General features: G+C 51.9%; 7 protein-coding genes across 7 annotated transcripts; 3 read left to right on the forward strand and 4 right to left on the reverse strand.

Moving 5' to 3' along the window:
* Window positions 1-274: 274 nt before the first annotated feature.
* SEPMUDRAFT_150735 (uncharacterized protein) lies at window positions 275-2,942 on the forward strand. The gene has a single exon (XM_016906363.1). The coding sequence runs from the start codon at window positions 386-388 to the stop codon at window positions 2,795-2,797; it is 2,412 nt and encodes an 803-aa protein (XP_016758843.1). The 5' UTR covers window positions 275-385; the 3' UTR covers window positions 2,798-2,942.
* A 510-nt stretch (window positions 2,943-3,452) lies between these two features.
* On the forward strand, window positions 3,453-8,205 carry SEPMUDRAFT_90077 (myosin IC heavy chain). The gene is made up of 2 exons (XM_016910518.1): window positions 3,453-3,678; window positions 3,744-8,205. The coding sequence occupies exons 1-2, from the start codon at window positions 3,676-3,678 to the stop codon at window positions 7,479-7,481; spliced, it is 3,741 nt and encodes a 1,246-aa protein (XP_016758844.1). The 5' UTR covers window positions 3,453-3,675; the 3' UTR covers window positions 7,482-8,205.
* On the reverse strand, window positions 7,686-9,446 carry SEPMUDRAFT_90079 (catalase-domain-containing protein; the record flags this gene model as incomplete). The annotated part of the gene is made up of 3 exons (XM_016910519.1): window positions 7,686-8,553; window positions 8,612-8,779; window positions 8,893-9,446. Coding segments are annotated over 3 exons (1,590 nt in total), but the record flags the coding sequence as incomplete, so codon positions are not given.
* A 4,652-nt stretch (window positions 9,447-14,098) lies between these two features.
* SEPMUDRAFT_48762 (P-loop containing nucleoside triphosphate hydrolase protein) lies at window positions 14,099-16,711 on the reverse strand (the record flags this gene model as incomplete). The annotated part of the gene is made up of 2 exons (XM_016909081.1): window positions 14,099-14,337; window positions 14,410-16,711. Coding segments are annotated over 2 exons (2,541 nt in total), but the record flags the coding sequence as incomplete, so codon positions are not given.
* Window positions 16,712-17,755: 1,044 nt separating this feature from the next.
* Window positions 17,756-18,509, forward strand: SEPMUDRAFT_150737 (uncharacterized protein). The gene is made up of 2 exons (XM_016906364.1): window positions 17,756-18,133; window positions 18,207-18,509. The coding sequence occupies exons 1-2, from the start codon at window positions 17,820-17,822 to the stop codon at window positions 18,421-18,423; spliced, it is 531 nt and encodes a 176-aa protein (XP_016758847.1). The 5' UTR covers window positions 17,756-17,819; the 3' UTR covers window positions 18,424-18,509.
* Window positions 18,510-19,080: 571 nt separating this feature from the next.
* Window positions 19,081-20,058, reverse strand: SEPMUDRAFT_119255 (uncharacterized protein; the record flags this gene model as incomplete). Its single annotated transcript, XM_016901493.1, has 1 exon — window positions 19,081-20,058. One exon carries the CDS (start codon window positions 20,056-20,058, stop codon window positions 19,081-19,083), a length of 978 nt encoding a protein of 325 aa, XP_016758848.1.
* Window positions 20,059-20,209: 151 nt separating this feature from the next.
* SEPMUDRAFT_150738 (F-actin capping protein, beta subunit) lies at window positions 20,210-21,321 on the reverse strand. The gene is made up of 2 exons (XM_016906365.1): window positions 21,264-21,321; window positions 20,210-21,209 (listed from the first exon to the last, which is right to left on the reverse strand). The coding sequence occupies exons 1-2, from the start codon at window positions 21,293-21,295 to the stop codon at window positions 20,408-20,410; spliced, it is 834 nt and encodes a 277-aa protein (XP_016758849.1). The 5' UTR covers window positions 21,296-21,321; the 3' UTR covers window positions 20,210-20,407.
* Window positions 21,322-21,621: the final 300 nt, after the last annotated feature.

Here is a 21,621-nt window from a genome sequence, read left to right on the forward strand (position 1 = left end):
ACATGTACCTGATATATGATACTGGTAGACTTCGACACGTATGCACAGTCAGCAGACGTGCCGAGCGACGGTAGTGTCATAATCCCTGCTGCCGGCTGCATTATGTAACTATGTTGTTGATGCTCGGTGCTGCCCAGTGCCCTGCCCAGGAGAAACGGTCTGTTCAAATAACAGAACTAACGCCGAGCCTGTCCGACTGCTCTAGTTCTGTCCTTCGAATATAACATACCGTCTTGCTTCATTTCACTGCACTGTCCTTGATGGTGTCAGTGCAGGCGAAGCGAAGGAGTGCATAAGAAACCTCCTGTCGCCCACCCCTTCTGTCCTACTCCCTAGACTACCTTATCCTCCCCGGAAATGCACTTGCGACTTCAACAGCCACACCATGATCGAACGAGCGGCTTCGACGGCCTCTACTACGCATAAACGGACCCTCTCCAAGCCGGCCGTCACTACCGAAAGCGGTAATGGCATTACTCGAGGTGGTACAAACACATCTTCTGTCATACCGCTCTTCATACGGAACTGTCGCCTGCTCAACCTCGACCGCCTTTCCGACTGGCCTGCTGTCACACCTGCCATTCTTGCTCAAGATGCGCGCTCCAGAATACGATGTGCCGAGTGGTGCTTATACCAGCTCTTTCGCAGATACGACTCGGCCACGACCCAGGACAAGCTGCAGCCCTTCTTCCCCCCTCTGGAACCTCTACAGAGCATTAACCTGAGAGCAGCGCTGTTTCGATGTCTGAACGAGCTGAAGAAAGACGGGGTGCTGGGAAAGGATACGGTCTTGCGGAAGTCAATGCTGGACGACTGCCAGGGCGACAAGTTCTGGGAGCTATGCTTGTCCTTCTCGGGACTCGTTTTGCGCAGGGTCACCGTGGAGAACAAGAACAGGCTGTCATATGAGAAGCCGTTCGCTGAGAAAATTGGAACGAGGAAGAATCTCAACACGAGGCAGAGAGACAGCATGCTGCCACTTGCCATTGCACACAAGGCCGCCCTGGCAAAAGTGCTTACTGAAAAGGAGCGCAAGAGGCAGACTTATAACAGGCTATTTGGAGCGCTCGCGGACAAGGAGGCTGATCTGCGAGTGAGGAAGATGGATGTGCTCGAGCTGGCGGGGTCCAAGCGTCGAAGATCACCTGACGGCAATGTGGCACAAGAAGTATTAGACAAGAAGTGGGCTGGCACCGATGATGTGCGCGATGCTCTGCAGAACGGTCATGTTTTAGCGAGCGACGATAACCTCTTGACCAAAACGTTCAACGTCGTTTGGGAGGACAACAAGCAGAACAATCTCTACAGAATCGACCCCGCAGAGAACGGCCTTCTGTCAGATCTCGAGGATCGCACACGACAGCAGAAGCGAAGGCTTCAGCGATGGCAGAGCTTCCATGAGAAATTGCTCAGCTGCAGGATTCAACCTACGAATAACGGAGAAGCTGAGACTGCTGCGAAGAGCCCACAATTACGCTTCGACAAACATCACAACCTCACATTACGCGATATTGCAGACAACACCCACACTCCTGCTCCCATCCGCCACAAAAAGCATGTGAGTGCTGCCAAGTACGACGAAATCCTGAATGCTATGCGTGATGAGTTGCGCAAGAGGTCTGCAAACGATCCCACGTCGCCCACGAAGCCAGTGCAGCGAGTGCGGAGACCAAGTCCCAAGCGAAAGAGCATATCGGTGGATACCTCAGTACGGCCATCGTCCGAATATCATCAGCGATCAAATTCTCAGACTTCTGTGCCAATACGCACCATGTTTGGCAAACGCATGACGTCTAGGTCACGATCGTATCAGCAGCCGAAGGTCATCAATCAGAGAGAACCGATTCCCTTGAAGTCTGAGATATTCTCCCCACTGAAGACAGATCGTGCAGGCTCATCTTCACCAAGTCCTCGAACCTCTTTCGTTGCATCGCCAATAGACGATGAAGACCAGGCTTTGGTGGGTGTGCCGCAACGATATCGACAGGGTAGCGATGCTTCTGGAAATGGTCCCGCGTCCTCCACCACGCCAAGTCGAGCTTCCTCTGGCAGGAACAGTCCTCGCGTGCCTTCGCGGTTGTCTATCAGCGAGAGCTCTTCTGACAGTTCAGCGGTCGAGCCCACGCAACACCAAACATTCTCCAGTAGAAATCTGGAAGGAATGGGTCGGATTGCTCGACCCTCCTTGACAGACCGCACACGCATGTCGATGGCATTCAAGAGCTTAGAGTCTAACGAGCTCAACACTGCTATGTGTACGACAGGAAACGAAATCATGAACGATAATGATGAAAAGAACGACAACAATGCCTTACGAATCGATTCCCATATAGCCTCTGATGAGACTGTCACCACACTCTCCACTCTAGAGGCAAAACCTACGCTCAATCTGCAGGAACGTACACGCCAATCTATCTCGCTTGCACCGCAGTGTTCTGCACAGCCTAAGAAAGCCTCTCACAGCCGCTCACGCACATCACAGATCTTCCCTGTGAACCAGTTTGAGACGCCCGAAAAGCAGCAACCTCGAAGATCAACGATTACCCAACTGGGTGTCGGTGCTGTCGCCCCTGCCGGAGCGCTACGTGAGAATCGAGACATCACTCCACGAGAGAAGCTATTCGAAGAAGATGTCGAGTACTCTTCTGTATTCAAGGCTAGACCGAAGTTGGCTAGGAGTCCGAAGCTGTCACCTTTTCCGGATAGTGGGCACGGCAGCGTTGAAAGTGAAGGGCTGAATCATGTTGGCTCTGCAGATGACGATATTGCTATGTCTAGTCCGCTGACCGGGCGCTGATACTTGGAGGCTGTGAGATGGAGAAACAAGGAAGACGAAATACCCCACGCGCATGAAATGAGATGAGATGAGAATACTGATATGTTGCCCAAGAATTTGTTTTACTGATAGTGAGGAAGAAATGGAAAGGAGTGATGATTATCGACCGAATGCGACACCAAGTAGGAGAAGGTGAACTCGAAAACATGTTCCCTGGTTTGGTGCGCAGCTGGTGTTCCGCCCTGTCACTGAACCCAGATATCACCGACCCAAACGTGTGTACCGAATTGTTATCATCGTCGCCTCTGAATTGCTCGATGCTACTGACTTCTTTTGTAAGACTATCCTGAGCTCAACATGAGTCTTGGCGCCTGTTGTATATGAGGCAGCAGTGATTATTATAGAGTACTTCCTGGCACGGGCACGGGGCACGGGCACGGATACATGTCTCGGTGACGGCGGCGAGGAAAAAGCAAACAAAAGTGACTGCCTGAAAGCAGCTTGCGCGTCGTTGTCGAAGACCAAGCCAAGTGTTGTCATGGTCGTCGTGGTGCCAGTGTGGCAGTGTGGCAGTGCGGCAAAAGACCGGCGAATCTGTTGCCGAACCCAATGTTCGTCATCCTGCGCCTGCTGCCTTCACCCAAGTCGCAGTCCGTCTGACTCCGGAGAGATAGACACACCCACACTCACACACCCACACACCCACACACGCCGTCTCAATATCACCATTGCCTTTTTCAACTGCCACCCATTGATTTGTCCTAGACGATTCGGTCTGCGGGTGAGACTGGAAGAGCGGCAGCCGAGCAATTGAGTAATCGAGTAGCGAGAGCGCAGAACTGGCGGAGCAGACCCAGCAAGCCCACTAGAGGGCGGAAACAGCAGCATACACCGCGATCATGGTACGCAGACGCCAGTACAAGAGGGAAACGGGCCTGCTCGGGCACACTGACGATCATGGCGACAGGGTGTCACGAAACGCGCCGGACGCAAAAAGGATGCGCCCGCCGTAGCGCCAGCAGCAGGTGGTTCAGCTTCAGGCTCAGGCGGGGCTCCTCAAATCCGCAAAGCAGCCTACGAAACGGGCAAGAAGAAGGAGGTGGGCGTATCAGATCTGACGCTGATTAGCAAAATCTCCAACGAGGCCATCAATGACAACCTCAAGAAGCGATTCGAGAACGCCGAAATCTATACGTACATTGGCCATGTGCTGGTGTCGGTCAATCCGTTCCGCGACCTGGGCATCTATACCGAGCAGGTGCTACATAGCTACCAAGGCAAGAATCGTCTGGAAATGCCTCCACACGTGTTCGCAATCGCCGAAAGCGCATACTACAACATGAAGGCCTACAACGAGAACCAGTGTGTCATCATTTCCGGCGAGTCGGGAGCAGGGAAGACAGAGGCGGCGAAGCGAATCATGCAGTACATTGCGAATGTGTCAGGCGGGACCAACTCCTCTATCCAGGAGATCAAGGACATGGTGCTGGCCACCAATCCACTACTCGAATCCTTTGGAAACGCCAAAACATTGAGGAATAATAACTCTTCGCGATTCGGAAAGTACTTGGAAATTCAATTTAATCAGCAGGGCGAGCCAGTTGGTGCGAATATCAACAATTACCTTCTCGAGAAGAGCAGAGTGGTTGGCCAGATTCGAGACGAGCGAAATTTCCACATCTTCTATCAATTCACAAAAGCAGCGAGCCAGGAACATAGATCGAGTTTTGGCGTCCAGCCACCGACCACCTATTCATACACCAGCAAGAGCAAGTGCTACGATGTGCCAGGCATCGATGATGTGGCTGAGATGAAGGATACCTTGAATGCTATGAAAGTCATCGGGATGAGCCAGGCAGAAATAGATGATGTCTTCCGCATGCTGGCTGCCATCCTGTGGATCGGCAACATATCGTTCCGAGAAGACAAGGATGGCAACGCGGAAATTGTCGATGCAAGCGTGGTTGACTTTGTCGCATATCTTCTCGAAGTGGAGGCAGTTCAGGTGAACAAGGCAATGACAATTCGAATCATTGAAACCAGCAGGGGCATGCGACGAGGATCTGTCTACGATTCTCCGATGAACATCGCCCAGGCGACTTCAGTGCGCGATGCTTTGAGTAAAGCCATTTACACGAACATGTTCGATTGGATTGTGCAGCGCGTGAACCAATCGCTGATAGCGCGAGGAGCTGTGGCACAGAGTATCGGTATTCTGGATATCTATGGATTCGAAATCTTCGAGAAGAACTCGTTCGAGCAGCTGTGCATCAACTATGTCAACGAGAAGCTGCAGCAGATCTTCATTCAGCTAACACTGAAAGCTGAGCAGGAAGAGTACGAACGGGAGCAGATTCAGTGGACACCCATCAAGTACTTTGACAACAAGGTCGTGTGCGAGCTGATTGAGGAGAAACGACCACCAGGTGTCTTTGCTGCGCTTAACGATGCTTGTGCGACTGCACATGCCGATCCAGGCGCAGCTGACCAGACATTTGTACAACGACTGAACGCATTGTCTGGAAACCCCAACTTTGCCCCGAGACAAGGACAGTTCGTCATCAAGCACTACGCGGGTGATGTGAACTACGCCGTAGAGGGCATGACCGACAAGAACAAAGATCAGCTGTTGAAGGATCTTCTGAATCTGGTTGGAGAAAGCCAGAACAACTTTGTGCATACATTGTTTCCAGATCAAGTGGACCAGGACAACAGGCGCAGACCTCCCACGGCTGGCGATAAGATCAAGGCGTCGGCGAATGACCTTGTCGCGACGCTGATGAAGTGCACACCTAGCTACATTCGAACAATCAAGCCGAACGAGAACAAGAGCCCGACCGAGTACAATAACCAGAATGTGATGCATCAGATCAAATATCTTGGTCTGCAAGAGAACGTTCGCATTCGAAGAGCCGGATTTGCTTATCGACAGACATTTGACAAGTTCGTCGAGCGGTTCTACCTGCTTTCTCCCAAGTGCAGTTATGCTGGCGAATACACTTGGACAGGCGATGCCAAATCGGGTGTGCGGCAGATCTTGAAGGACACCTCAATACCTCCAGAAGAATGGCAGATGGGCGTGTCTAAAGCATTCATCAAAACCCCGGAAACGCTCTTTGCGCTTGAGACGATGCGAGATAAGTACTGGCACAACATGGCGATTCGCATTCAAAGAGCTTGGAGAAATTATCTGCGCTACCGAATCGAATGTGCAACCAGGATTCAACGCTTCTGGCGTAAGAAGTCTGGAGGCGAGCCATTCCAAAAGTTGAGGGATGAAGGACATCAAGTGCTTGGCGGAAGGAAGGAGCGACGACGCTTCTCGCTCTTAGGATACCGACGCTATCTGGGTGACTATCTGGGCATTGACAACAAAGGTGGGAGTGGAGAGGTGCTGCGCAGCAGTGCTGGTATTGGCGGTGGCGAACAGACATTCTTCTCCTGCAGAGCCCAGCTTCTGGTGTCGAAGCTTGGCCGCTCGAGTAAACCAGAACCTCGATTCTTGCTGCTCACGAACCGAGCTGTCTACATTGTGAAGCAAGCCTTAGTGAATAAGCAGGTGCAGATTCTGTCCGAGCGCACGATTCCTGTGGGCGCCATCAAGTTCGTAAGCACGAGCACTCTCAAGGACGACTGGTTCTCGCTTGGCGTAGGAAGTCCCCAGGAACCAGATCCGCTACTGAACTGCATCTTCAAGACCGAATTCTTTACGCAACTCAAGCAGGTCACAAGAGGCGCTACTCAGCTACAGATTGCAGAGACTATCAGCTACAACAAAAAGCCTGGCAAGCCTGCGTTGATCAAATGCGTCAAGGACCCACAGGTGCCGAGAGATGATCTATACAAGAGTGGCCAAATACATACAGGACCTGGCGAGCCTCCCAATTCCATCTCCAAGAAGACACCCAAAGGCAAGCCTGTTGCTGCCAAGGCCATCACCAAAGGAGGACTGCTCAAGAAGAGCACAGGCGGAAAGCTATCACAACAAGCCGCACAAAGAACCGGGCGACCTGTACCTGCGACACAGCCACTACCAGGCGCTTCTGCCCGACCTCCCACCCAACCACTGCCAGGTGTATCTGCTCGACCTGCCGAGCGCGTGGTTCCTCAGCCAGTACCGGTCGCGCAATCGCGGCCTCAGCCTGCTGCTGTACCACAGCCCGTGGCAGCTCTTTCCAATGGCCACGCGCGGAATGGATCTGCTTCCAATCGCGCTCCACCCCCTCCGCCCCCGCCGCCAGCAGCAGCCGCACCTCCCAAGGACCCACAGTTCAAAGCCCTGTACGACTTTGCAGGCCAGACCAGTGGCGAGCTCAGTCTGGCCAAGGGAGAGATCATTTCTGTAACACAAAAGGAAAACAATGGCTGGTGGCTTGCGAAGAAGTCTGACGGAACGAGTGGTTGGACTCCTGCAGCATACCTGGAAGAAGTCAAACAAGCGGCGCCTCCCCCTCCCCCTCCGATGAGACCTGCTGGGAAACCTGCGCCCCCTGCGCCTCCCAGTAAGAGGCCCGCCAAGAAGATGGCGCCTGCTGGTGGTGAAACACCAAGGGATAGCGGATATTCGACCAGCGGTGGTGGCAGCTCTGGAGGTGCAACGCCGAATGGCAGTGGAGGTGCCGGGCTAGCCGGCGGACTTGCTGCTGCACTGAAGGCGAGGCAGCAGGCCATGAACAAACCTGATGGGAGAGATGATGATTGGTAGAAACGGTTTGAAAAGTGAAGGTTGTGGCACACGGCATTGGCAGTCGCGATCCTTGATAGCGTTTATTGTTTTCTGTGACTGTGGAATAATACCGCAGTTCACGTTATATATTTCAGGTATTTGCTTGATTGAGCAACAACACTTGGGCCCCCCTTTTGCTACTTTTACTACTCACTTCTATGCGCTTGCCTGCTTGGCCTGGTAAGCCGTTTGCACACCCGTCAAAAGGGCGGGAGAGATTTTTCCAAACTGCTCAAACAATGCATCCAAGACGGGTTGATGATCCACATTCACCAGCGTGCCCGCAATGTTGCTGTACAAGTGATCCTTGTCCGTCTGCGAGAATCCCTCGTAGAACAGTCGAGGTTGCTCATAATCGATATTCTCATCAATCTCGCTGAGCCATTGCACAGTGCTGGCCCCTTCCAGAGGGTGATCAATCGCCGTACCGGGACGATCAATAATGTGAATCGGGTCGAGAATCTCGGCGGGGAAATTGAGTCTCCCGCCTTGGTTTCCGTGCGAGCTGAGATGTCCATCACGGTCAAAGTTGGCGACGGAGCTGAAGGGGCAGTTGACGGGGATTTCTTCGGCGTTGACGCCCACGCGGTAGCGGCCAGCGTCGTTGTAGGCGAACAGGCGAGATTGCAGGACGGGGTCGTTGGAAGGTTCCCAGCCGGGGACCATGTTGGCAGGGCTGAAGTGAGATTGTTCGATCTCGGCGTGGTAGTTTTCGGGGTTTTGGGTCAGGGTGATGCGGCCGATTTCGTGGTATTCGACACCCAGCCAGTCCTTGGTGAGGTCGAGGATGTCGTAGCGGTAGGCTTCGGCTTGTTCTGGGGTCATGGTGGCGATGCCGACGGTCCAGGAGGGGTAGTTGCCAGACTGGATGTTGTTGTAGAGGTCGTCGGTAGCCCAGGCGTCGTTCTCACCGGCGTGCTTGGCGGCTTCATCTGCGGTCATGTTCCTCACTCCTTGATCGGTGCTGAGGTAGACACGGGTGTACACCCAGCTTCCATCGGGCTTGACAAGCTTGTAGGTGTGGCCGGACCAGCCGTCCATGTGACGGAAGCTGAGGATTCTTCAGTCAGGATGGGGACGTGAATTCATCGCTGCCCAATACGACTTACCCATATGGCGTGCCCAAGTCGGAGAAGAGTCTCAGAAACTGCAGCAGCGATTCTGGAAACTGTGCCGGCCAGCTCCAGAATGTGTTCCAGTCTCGAACGTTCCTGGCAGGGTCCGTCTTCTGGGTGTGAATGAATCTCGGAAACTTTGCCGGATCGCGGATAAAGAATCTATCGGTTATCAGTACCTGCGTGTGCAAGGGTCCTGGGACTCCAGGATTCACATGCTGACAGCCTAACAACATCCGGCGTTTGCGAGATGATGAGGAGAGAGTAGGACTTACACTGGTGTGTTGTTGAAAACCCAGTCAAGGATTCCCTCCTTAGTTCGGAACTTGATGGAAAAGCCTCGAGGGTCTCTGGCAGTATCGGCTGAGCCTCTGGCACCACCGACGGTCGAGAAACGCATGGTGACGGAGGTCCTGGTGCCCTTCTCAAACACACTCGCTGCGGAGAATTGAGAGGCGTAGTCGGTGGTAGCCTCGAAGAAGCCATGAGCACCTGCACCTCGGGCATGCACAATACGCTCTGGAATGCGTTCTCGGTTGAAAGTGGCCAGTGTATCGATCAGGGCGACATCCTGGAGAAGCAGAGGTCCCTTTTCGCCCGCTCGCTGAGCACCAAGAGGCTGCCAGTTCTTCTTGCCATTGCGGTCGGTGTATGTCAAGTCGGAGTTGTTCAGAACGGATTGCTCCTGCTTCAAGTTGGTGCCCTCGAACAAATCGGTCTTGTAGTCGACGCGGTTCTGTGGAGGCTGCGTCACTTTTCGGAGGATGCTGTAGGATTGTGCATCAGCCAGCAGAGGCGTGGCCAGCAAGGCGAAAGAAGTAAGTCTCATCTTGTCAGTGTCGGTGGCAGGACAGGACAGCGACCAGAACTCCGAATGGCATGATGGAAGGACGAATGACGGGCTGCTTATATGTCATTTGAGCAGTCGAAGCACATGCATGCATTTGGGTGAGGCCACCCCCCACAATGCTCACTCATTTACAGCTTCATGCTTGTGCCCCCATCCCTGCCGACATTGGCAGCCCAGCTAAGGTAGAGTGGTTCTAGCGGCAGACCTGGAACGAGGCCGCGGCCGGAAGTCAGGTTCAGCCGAGTTAGTGACGCAAGATTGGGGATGCATGCCGATACATGACTGTGGATCCCGACTAAGTAAGTCATACAGCCTGAGGGTGTTTGCTAGTAGAACTTCCTGGAAAGCGTAGGTCCGTACCTTAGACTCCTTGGTACTGTATACAGTAATAGACCATTTCCCGTTTCTGCATGCGCACTTTTGCCCGATCGGCGAGTAGTTCCTTCAGGTAGTTCATCTCCTGTCCATAGTGGGCACTGGTACCTTACATCATGAAAGCTTTATGCCGTCTTTAACCTGGTTGCAGTCTGGGAGGTACATGTAAACTCAGGTAAACTCAGGTAAGCAGTAATCACTCCTCAGCATGAACATCGGATGTAAGCAGTGTAAGCATACCTGACTTTAGGGTACCTCCATCTACCTCCTAGGTGTGATCCATTGCGCCATTGGGCCGTCGCCGAACACGTGGCGACGTGCCTAGGCACACATGCTGATCTCTCGTGGGAGGAATCATCTACATGCTCATTGGTTCTGCTGCTGAAGCAAAGTTGCTATGAAGAGAACCTTCGTGATCGTGCAAAACCCACGCTCAAATTCACCTGCCCGTCACGTCTAGAATTGTGGGACTGCAGTCGCCGGTTCTTGCATACCTCCTACCTTATCGTATGCTAACATTGCCTTGGCAAATTACGTCGGGCGCCGTTGCGGTCAATGTCCGTCTGCTACTGTCGCAGTAGGAAGAAGTAGTGTGGGATGATGAGATGAAGTCTTCCCCTCCTACTGTCTCCCCAGCGAGCTTGGCGGCCGCTTACGATGCGTGGACGGACCAGCCTCGGAGCATTGGAGAATACCCTGCGTTATGAGCACATTGGCAGACTAGATACTCCGAGCTTCTCTGCCCGGCAACAATGGACTGTCCGTGGAGCGCTGAGGTAAGGTAGATGGGCTGACTTCACGTCTAGGGCTGCCACTAGTTTGCTGCTGGACCAATAGCACGTGTGGTGAAGTCGTGACCAGTGTTTTAGAAATCGATTCGTCCCGAATCCCCAACACACGGCTTGTACGACCAGAGTCACGGCAGATGTGGTCCGCACCCTGCCTGCCTGCCTGACATAGAACAGCAGGCTTATTTATCCCGAGCATGGAATTGATGATAACGATGTCATGACGGGAAATGCAAGTCTCATCATCACCAGCACCGATGACATGTTCGCCACTAGCATCCATCCACCCATCAACGACAGAGTTAAAGCAATGCCTTGATGGATGGACCTACCTCCTACGTGTTGTAGGCTTTGAGCTTGAGTCTGCTACCAGGTACTGCATATTGCCCCCATGTGAGGTACCAGTAGTGCCAGGCAGCTAACCGAAGAGGCCCTGGTTTGTACTGTACGTCTCCAACTATGTACTCAGAAGTAGGCAGTTCCCGTCCTCGATAGCTTTCCACGATTTTCACAAGACATTGAACAAGTTTGCATCCCACAAGGACTCCGGTCGCTTTCGGGTAGTGATACCGATCACTCTGAAGTCTCATGAAGAAGGAGAAGAGCAAATGTCGTTGGCAGAGCGTAATGATATCGGCAGTTACTTCCGCAAATTGCATCGGTCCTACTTGGCTGCACCCGCCCGGCGAACAATCAGCAGCATCTAGCCTAGGTACATTAGGTAGCGTAAAGCAAACAACAGTAAACAAATAGTACAATACCTTTATTGCCAAATCTTCAACTCCAACGCACAAGTTCTAGACTTCTAAAGATACATGTATACGTCTTGCTAGGAAGATTCCAGGCTAGAACGCGACACGCGATGTTTGTTTCTAGACTGTTATGAAACCAAACCTCCGAGCGCGTTATGAAACCAACGTCCAAGTGAGCCTTGGTGCTGTCTCGACAACAGACGAAAAAGGCAAGCGAGTAAGGTACATGTACCCTTCTTTCTCTACCTAGACCTTACCGACATACCTGGTAGAGAACGCGTGGTTCCATTATTATACCTACCTACCCGCCGGATATGCAGGGACAAGACAAACAGGGAAAGAATTCCTAGAAAAATGCGGTACAACTAGCTCCCTCAGGCAGGTAGGTATGGGGGATTCGTTCAGATGGGGAACTCTGACAAGCTGAAACAAGAAAGAAGTTGCCCCAAGTCTCCGGTCGTCTCGATAAAAAATGTAGGTAAGAAGTACCTTACCTTTAGATTGAACCCTGGTCCTAGCCAACATGCCTTTCTGACTGACCTTCGGTACCACAGTAGGGGATTTTCTTTTTGGCTTTGTAGCGCGTAAATGACAACAAGACATGTATATCCTTGCGAGCTTCGCCGCTCTTCTTCTCTTTGCCGCCGGCTTCTCTACTACTGTACTTACTACTCCGGTGCTACACGAAAGGAAACATATGAGGTATGTATGTATACCTACCTATAGTAGCCTCCTCCCTATCGAACGAAGACAGCCTTAGGCATAATGCATGAATGAATTCCATCACTCCGGGCAAAACAGCCTTCATTTTTCTTCCTTTCCTTTTTTCCTTTTCTTCCTTCCACCTCTCTTCCCACCCTACCTAGGCACCTAGTTCTATCCTCTCCTCTCATCTCACCTCACCTCACCTTCAAACCTCCAACTCTAAACCTTCAACCCTCCTCGCTTCCTTCTTCTACCCTCATCCGTCCGTATTGCTTACACACGAACCCGCAAGCGACATTAAAAAATGATTTATCATCATTGAAACTCCCAAGTCCTACCTGATACCTCACGTCCCGTCCCCCAGGAAGTAGGGTAAGGTAATACCCTGAAAGTCAAAAAAACAAAAGATCCCAGTGCCGCTCCTTCCTACAATATCCCACCCACATACCTGGTATCCCATTCATCCGAGTTATCGGTTACAGCTTCCTGTCACACCACATGGCATTCATGCTTCGCCTACATACATTCCTCATACATGTACATACATACATACGGCCCGCTGGCATGGTGGAGTGGAAGGGAAGGGATGGATACCTACCTACCGAGGTAAGTCAGGTATATCGTATCTTTTTCCATCTTCGGTTGCATTTTTTTGTTGCTCGAGTCATACATACGGTACATATACATCTTAGGTACATACACATACACGATATCTTACATCAGTCTCACTCACCTCACTTCGTTCATGGGAAACCATATGTACCTAGATAGACAGACAGATAGACACACACGAAGATGTACATTTGTAGGTTTGCTGGGGACTTTGGGCCGGATACAATGGGATGTGACGATGCATTGTCACGTCTCGCGAATGGAGAGTCAGCATCGGTGCGGTGCGGTGCTGGTTTCTTTGGGGGTTCAAGATCCGAATTTGTTTCGGAAGAAAAGAAGTATGGAGTTTCCGATCAAGGAGGCAATATGGCTTGTCTGTCTAGTGTACAGGAGATTTTCACAATGGTTCGTTATACCATTCTCCAGACAGCATTAGCTAGGCGGATCCGCTGGACGATACCATCACGGAAATTGTGGCGCGCGAACATGTCATAGCAACGTGCAATTATTCATCGTCGTCGCTTCCCGCCACTACTCGTCTCTTTCGACTCTTCACCACAGGTCCAGCATCCACTTCCATCACATCCTCCTCTGCGCTGGGCGAGTCTAGTTCGATCTCCACTTCACTCTCACTCCCCGCAATCTCTTCAACGTCGCTTAGTTGGCTGACCTTTCTTCGGACTTTCCTCTTCAGTCTCCCACCCTGCGGCCGTGCCGGTGTCATCAGAGGCTGCGACGAGCTCTGCATGTCGATAGAGTCACTCCTCGCTAGAAAGGCCTGGTCTTCGCTATCGGGCTCTTCCTGTTCTCCCTCCTCGCCACTCGTATCGCGAGAGCCAAGGTCTTCGCCCAGTGCAACCTGTGTGCCCAGACGCATCTCAGCTGGCGTGCGTTCTGGACTAGACTCTGAACCTTCAGCGGCGGCGTCACCATACGAGGGCGCACGGTCTGAAGCCAGCTTCCTCTTACTCGGCCTGCCACGTGGTCTAGCCGCTGGAAGTCGTGTTGGTAGAGGTAACTCCTTCTTACCTTCGGATTCACCATTGACTGACGCTGGCACGCCACCAACCTTGATTCGCCGCACCTTTGCTCGTGATTTCTTGGCAGGTGGCAGTCCTGGTTGTCCTTCTATCACACTGTCGGACTCAATTGACACTGGACCGGAAGCCGCAACCCTCCTGGTGCGGGCGGCTGGTTTCATCGGAGCAGCCGGAGCGGCTTCGACTGGCACCGTTATCCTTTTGATCGCTGATTCCACTTTGGGCCTCATCAGCCTGTATGCCGCTGGGCCCGCATCTTCCAGATCGCTCATGTGCAACATCTTATCAAGGTCATGGCATCTGGCTACGTCTATGTCGTGGACTGCTTGCATGGTCTTCTCCACAAGGAGCGCAGCACGACCATGCTTGGTATATATCGTTGGACCAAGGTCGCGCAGCTTCTGCGGAAACCGCTCGATATCAGGAGCATAGACTAACCCATCTGCTTCGGGATCAGCTGTACGCGCGTATCTTTCCTCGAGCTCCTGCTGCTTCTCGCGCGTTAACAGCACGTCCTCAAGATATGGCAGTGGTGCTATCTCTGGCTCCAGCTCTGGCATGATCGGTATAGACACTCTGCGGAACGTGGCAGGTATATCTTTCTGTCTGCCTACAGGCGTCTTCTTGCTTTTCTTTGCAGCAGACGCATCATCGCTCTGAGCAGCTTCACTGTCAGAGTCCAGCTTCGAAGCCTTGACAAAGCCTGTCCGCACATTGTCCGGCATGTGGAATTTCTTGGGGGGTCGCTTGATCTTGCCCTTGCCCTTTCCTTTACGATGCTTTTCATTGAGATCGACCGGCTGGCTATTCTCTACCGGGATATCGACAGGTCTCTTGTCAGCCACTGGCTTAAACTCTTTGGGTAGAATCCGAGGACTCTGGTCATCTCGATAGTCATACTTGGACGGGTCCGCGATCGTCTTTTGAATGTAAGCATAGTTATCCTGTGCCTTCTCATAATCCTTCTCTTCCTTCCCTTTGGTCAGCAGCAGCTCCACCTTGCCCGTGCGCTTTCTGCCTGTACGGCCAATCCTCTGCAACATACGGATTGGCGATGAAGAAGCGTCGTAGCAGACGATCAAATCGACAGTGCCAATGTCGAGCCCCTCTTCACCAATCGATGTAGCAATGAGAGTGTTGTACTTTCCACCTTTGAAGTCTTGGATGATCTGGTTTTGCTGCTTCTGATTCATTCCCTCTTGACCCTTCGACGCGGCCTGTCCCACAAAGACATGAGGCCGGATCATGGGCTCATTACGCTTCAAGACGCGACATATGTCTTCTGTACTGTCTCTGTAACTGGCGAAGACCATGATACGGGTTGCGCTAGGCGGTACGTCACTACCTTGTCTTCCTTCACCAGCGTCGAGGAAATGATTCAGGACAATCTCTCTGAGATACTCCAGCTTCGGATGACCAATGAACTCTGGCTTGTTGGTCCAAGTTCGAATGGTACTCATCATCTTTACGAAATTTGCATCCTGTAAGATGTTGGCTGCTGTTTTGCCTTTCTGCTGACCGCTCTCCACTTCGCGCTGAAAGTTGAGAACGCAAGAATAGAATGGTCCAATGCCGTGATGCTTGAGAAGTCCGATGCTGTGCGCTAGGCTTGCCAGCACGTTGAAGACGACATTCATCATGCCTTTAATAGCAGGTGGTGCCTTGCGGCCTGCATCGGACTGCGCCCACTTCGCACGAGCTTGAGTCAGACCATATGGCGTCAATGCTAGGGGATCATTTGACCAGTAGCCATTTTGCCCTCGTACTTTGTCGAGCAGTGGCCTCAGCGTCTTCGCGAAAAGCCCCATAACCAGTTCCTGCTCTGGGCTGAATTCGAATACATGTGTATCGGTTTGCTTCTCGTGCGTGTACTGTCTGATGTCGAGTGAGCTCTCGGTGCGTAGCTCCACACGGGCAATACCAAGATTGTCAATAACAGCTTGTACGGCCTCGGTCGTGGAGCCGGGCGTAGCAGTCAGGGCCAGCACGCGAAAGCTGCTGTTGAAGCGACGGAGGAATTGCACGACCTCCGTGTACGCGTAACCACCAGTCGCTTTATGGGCCTCGTCGACCACGAGTAGCACAAACTTCTTGGGGTCGCAGATGCCAGTCTTCAGATCATTGATGACCGTCTGTGGAGTCATGAAGAATACCCGCTTCTCAAGCCACTGATCTGCTCGTGCAGCAGGCGTGGTCTCTCCAGTCATGAGTACGGTATCCTTCTTAGGGATCCCTACAATGCCATAACACGCTTCCATCTGCTGTGCAATAAGTGGTTTGGTCGGTGCCATGAATACGATCTGTGCATGCGTGGTCCATCGGTAGTAGTTCAACATGACTGTAGCGGCGATGAAGGTCTTTCCGAGACCTGTAGGCAAAGCTACTAAGGTGTTATGGAACAAGCTACGAGAAACAATGTTGAACTGGTAATCGCGTATACTGCCAAGATTGGTAGGATACACCCATGTCATCATGGCCTTTTCATCGAGCTTGTGATGCGTCGCCTTTTCATCGCGATTTGCCAGAGGCCAAGCGTGCCTCTTGTGGGCCGCTTGAGAGGCAGAGAGGTCTTGCGTAGCAGGTTGACCAAATATCGTCAACTGCTTTAGTCCAGTCTGTGGCCCACGAAGGCCAGCGGGACGGATGACTTGTTGATGTGCTGGCTGAGAAGATATCTCAATCGGGGCGTTCCTATTGGGCGATTTCTCCGGCGAAGAAGAAGAGAATGCGTCTTCAGGCAAGTCTGCGAGCTCTTGAGTGGCATCAAACAACGCTTGGGTGCCAGTACCTACGTGCTTCTTCGCGTGGTGTCGGCGTGCCAGCTCATCCTCTTCTGCTTGCAAGCGAGCAGCGAAAGCAGCATCATCGTTTTCTTCGATAACTATGGGAGTTCGACCAGCTGCTGGTTGGAAAAACCTATCGATGCCATTTCGCGAAAGACTTTTCGTGGGTACAGCAACTCCATTGGGCATTTCACTCCTCTTCGCGGGGAAGACCAAAGGTACCGGCGACTTTGGTCTCTTCCATACTGCACCTCTGAATGCTTCAGGTCTCTGGTCCAGGTCATGCTGAGTCTGACTAACGATGAGATCTGGAAACTGGCCACCTTGATCAGGAACGTGAATTTTGTACCGGGAGACTTTTGCCACTTCTTGCGCCTCGCCGGGCAGCTCTCCTGGGAAATAGTCATATTCTTCTGGCTCGTCGCTGCCTATGGCCTGCGTCGGGCCACCAACTGTACTCTGGGGATATGTGGAAGCGTCCGGAGGATTTTGAGCTTCGTCGTCCGTCTCCGACCCTTCCAATTCCTCATCGCTGGCGCCATCGAGATTGGAGGCGCCTTGTTCACGAACAACTCGTCTCCTCTTGGCAGGTCTCGAAGACGGCTCAAAGCCTCCGGACTGAGAAGCCTCTGCCTGAGTGGCTGCTATAAGAAACGCGGTATCATCGTCCTCGAGCCCGAAGTCGTCGCTGTGCGGCATGTCTCATCTCGTTGTGGCCATTCTGGTAAAAGGCGGATGGACGGAAAGTGCCCAGTGGTGTACCGGTGTGGTGTCGCGGTCGTGACGCGTCGACTGCGGAATTCGGCCCGGGCCGGCGACCCCTCTACCGCGCGAAACATACACGAGCTTCCGGTTGTCGATGACAGCTGCGCTATCCGCCATGTACATCTACCACCCTACTCCTTTGGACCTCTATACAGCAGCGGGCGTTGATGTTATGCTGATTCGAATCCGGAATAGAAACTCCGAGAATCGTAGGTCTCGCGTGGGCGACGCTGATTGCCTCCGAGGTCTTCCTCCAGACAACAACAACAGATGATCCGCGATATTTGGACGAGAGGAGGGATGATGGCGCTCTTGCGTGCGGAGAGCGCTGATCTAGAACCGCGCCTACGTCAAGGCCACCACATCACGAGTAATGGCCTTTCTTTTGCTGCCCTGCTCTTCATAGGTACATAGCTCAGGTAGCTGCCACCTACAGGAACCTACCTATCCATGGAATCTTACGTCTGTTGAACAACAGCCTCATACCACATCCTCTGCCTCAACACGATACACCGTCTCACAGTCTTCCAAAATGCCCAACGACTTAACCGGCGACCCAAATCAACATGATCCTACCAAATTTGCAGAGAAGCTCGTCGGAACATGTCTTTGCGGAAGCGTCACAGTAACCATCAACGACAAGGAGCTCTTCACCAAGCGACGCGGTCATCTCTGCCACTGCGCCAACTGCCGAAAAGTGGCCGGCTCATACGTCGCAAGCAATCTGCTCATCGAGCAAGAGAAGGTGACAATTGAAGACAAAGACGGGACATTGAAAACATACGAGGACAATGCCTCGATGAGCGGCAATACAGTATACAGGACGTTCTGCGGGAAAGATGGAAAGTATGTTTGTTCGCAACTCCCATACTCCCAATTCCGGACATAGGTATATGCTAATCGTATCCTCCCACTGCAGTCCTATCAAATCCGAAACTGCTGCCTATCCGGGCAAAGTCGTTCTCAAGATGGGAATTTATCCGAGAATTCCGCAGCCCGAGATGGAAGGCTTTGGTTTGCACAAGCATGATTGGCAGGGCTCTCATGATGGGATCGAGACTTATGAGATCAAGTGGGCTGGTCCAGATAAGAAGTTATTGGGCCAGGATGATGGCATGGTCTCGAAGTGTGTATGAAGCTGCCTTTGCCTCGTTATGAGAGGAGGTATTTCCCATCGATCAAGTCTTCGTCGACAGTTCATTCGAAGTGATTACAGCTCGCTCGCTCCTTACTTATCTGTGCAACATAAGAACCCGTGCCGATCTCGAATGCTGCTTGCTTTCAGAGGTGGTACCCTATTTCCCAAATCTTCTCCTCTAGAATCCCGTCGTCTACGCAACTTGTGTCAGTACATATTAATGTCCAGATCATTCATGATGTGGTCAGATGTGATCGCTTGAGTTAGGTACCTTAGCTTAGGTACATTAGTAGATACATTGTACAGACGTGACGAGGCCAAAGCTTCACTATAGGTACCTTATGTACCTTAATGCTGCTAACGACAAACCACAAGAATTGTTCTTGCAGATTCCTGAACTGCCATTCGTCGCAAACTGAGACATGCTACGTTTCGTCCACGAAGTGCGCAAGACTGACGTGCAGTATCAATGACTCGCATAATCCATGACTGGGATGGTTCAGGTAGTAAAGATTTCAAGGTGTAATTGAGTCAGTGCCTTGATCGAAAAAAATTGTTCATATACCACCATGATGAGATCAAGAACTTCCTGAAATCAGGTAGTTTTGCAGCTGCTGAATTCCCATTACACCCATAGAACAACTAACTAAATTGCTCATATCCGGCTCTGCAAAGGCAGCATGGTCCGTAGTCTCTCTCTCGCAGTGGACATACTCACCACAACCTCGCTGATACCTCTTCGCTTCACCTCATCTCCATTTTGCGCTGCCTCATCGGCCATCTTCATCCATCTGGCCAGATGTCGTTCCCAGGTATACGCAGCAAGTCTCAGCGAGAGCTCAATACTTGTCATGAACCGTGTCTTATACTCCAAGGCCCTCACGAGGTCATTATCATCGATCGGGACGTTTCGGTGAGAATGATGGCCATCGATAGCAATGCAGACCTCGAGCTTCGCACTGACGCTCTGTATCTCCAAGCTGTATATGCCGCCAGCGATGATCATGGCTTTCAAGGCTTCCGTGATTTGAATACACAGATCCTGAGGTGGTGGCAGCATCTGCGAAGCCCGTTCGTTGGAAACATAGGCAATGAAGCCTAGTGCTCGGATGCGAGAAAACGCCTCTTCGCCAATCGTTTCTCGGAAGCGCTTCAATACCGATGTCGCGTCGTTGCCAGAACGATGTGGATCGTGATTGATGTTGAAGGTGTTGACTCGATAGAACATCATGTTCGTCTCGTGTCGTACGGCTCTGCTGACTGCGCTCAAAGCTCTAGCATCGGCGACCTGCGTCAAGTTGTTTTTATGGTACGGGCCGTGGGCGAGCTTGCCATTACCGCGAAAGCTATGGATTCGAAATGGCGCCGAGTAAGTGGAGGCCAGTGCAAAGATGCGAAGGCGGAGACCTGATCCCAGCTGACTGAATAAGCCGGCGGGTGTTGGCAGATTGGTGAATCGCTTCTTGATCAACTGGCGACATGGCAGATTTAACGCGAGCTTGCGCATATCCACATTTTTGAGCATCGGAGGCTGCAGGTGAGTTACGACCAGATCTTCAGCCCTTTTTCGATGTGATGTGGTCTGCCCTTTTTGTCTCTTTCCGGTGGCAAGATTGCCCTTGTTTTTGTTCATGCTGGCGCTGTTTGTTGGTTGAGGCTCGGGTCATGTCAAGATTTCAAAGAACTGTGCTGTGCTATCATCAAGAGAACATGCGTTGTATTAACACAGTCTCAAAGTGAGGTTTGACTTTGTGCGCTACAAGTGAAGCAAGAATAGCAAGAAATCGTGATCAAATGTTCATTATCAGTATCGTCTGATAGGAGTCATGAGAGAGATCTGTTCATGCTTTTCATACCTGTTCTTCAACTCATGCTTCATGATGGCCACATGACCGAAGCCATCTGTAGACCTGGACATGTTAGAGGCAGCCGATGCTGCCAGCCAATTCAATTCATGCTGTCCCTCATCCACGTGCATGCGCTCAACGCCCCATTTTGTCGATAACCTCGCGATGTGCTGCACGATCTCGCTCAGCTTCACTCAGCGGCTGTATGCTCCTCAAATCGCCGATGACATCCTTTGCTTTGCCAAAGTACACTTCTTGTAGCAGGTTCCGCATTCGCGTCTCCATGTCCTCGACCATACGTCCAATGTTCACCACGTGGCTCTGCTCTATTTCCGCATCTCGTAGTCCTTGCAGTGGCGAGTCCTGCTGCGTCTGTCTTGTCAAGTTGCCTGCGAGCTCAAGATTGTCCACGGTGCTCGACTGTAATCCCAGCTCCAGGATGACAGTTGAAGTGAGCTTATAGTGCGCGCTCCTCTTATTCGCCGCTTCATTCACCTCCAGAACGTGGATGCTGTCCCACCCACCCTTTCCTGTTCCGCTCGCGCTCTTCTTGAACAGCACAACGCCCGCAAAGCCGTCATCCAAGGCCCACAAGTATGCGCTGCTGATGCCGCCTTCATAGTACAGCTCACGGTACACGTCAACGCCCTGGTTGAGCGTCTCCTCCATTCTGCGAACGCGGCCAGAAGGCACTAGATCGGCAGCATCATCCTCCGATATGGGCGGCTCGAACTCATTGCTCCAAGGCGAACGGTATGAGTCTCCATCACGGTTGTAGTCGCAGCAGAGGTAGTCGCGCCCTGACTTGGTACAGCGCTTCGACGTGAGGGCGACATCGACAGAAGACAGCAAGTCCTCCTCTAGGGAAGGCTGGAGGGAGATGATGCCATTGAGATTCTTTTGCGTGGAAGAAGGCGGGAGTCGGCGAAGAAGGTCTCTATGGCAGAAGAGTCAGTTGGCTGATGAGAATAGATTGAACTAGTGTACATACAGTGCTGCATCAAAGGGGTCTGTTGTCGCCATTCTGAGCGTTCGTTGTTGTGGTGGTGTGCAACCCGTTGTCTACGGTCAGGTACATAGGTAGGAGATACTGGGACAAGAATGCGCGCGAGGTGCTGTCAAGTGGGGTTCTCCTGTCCTCAAACACCTATTACGATATTCACTTTACCTTACCTTAAAGCTACAACACCTTGAATATATCTGCTACATCTGCTATATCTCTATATCCGTATACTAAGCTAGGTATTATACAAGTAGAGAAAGCAATATAGATCTCGAGAAATGCTCGTTTAGTACTTTAAGGAAATCCGGCTAGCTTTATAGTTCACTTACAGCTACGTAGGTAGGTA

The sequence above is a fragment of the Sphaerulina musiva genome (genome assembly GCF_000320565.1).
Source record: "Sphaerulina musiva SO2202 unplaced genomic scaffold SEPMUscaffold_8, whole genome shotgun sequence".
In the NCBI taxonomy this organism is placed as follows: Eukaryota; Fungi; Ascomycota; class Dothideomycetes; order Mycosphaerellales; family Mycosphaerellaceae; genus Sphaerulina; species Sphaerulina musiva.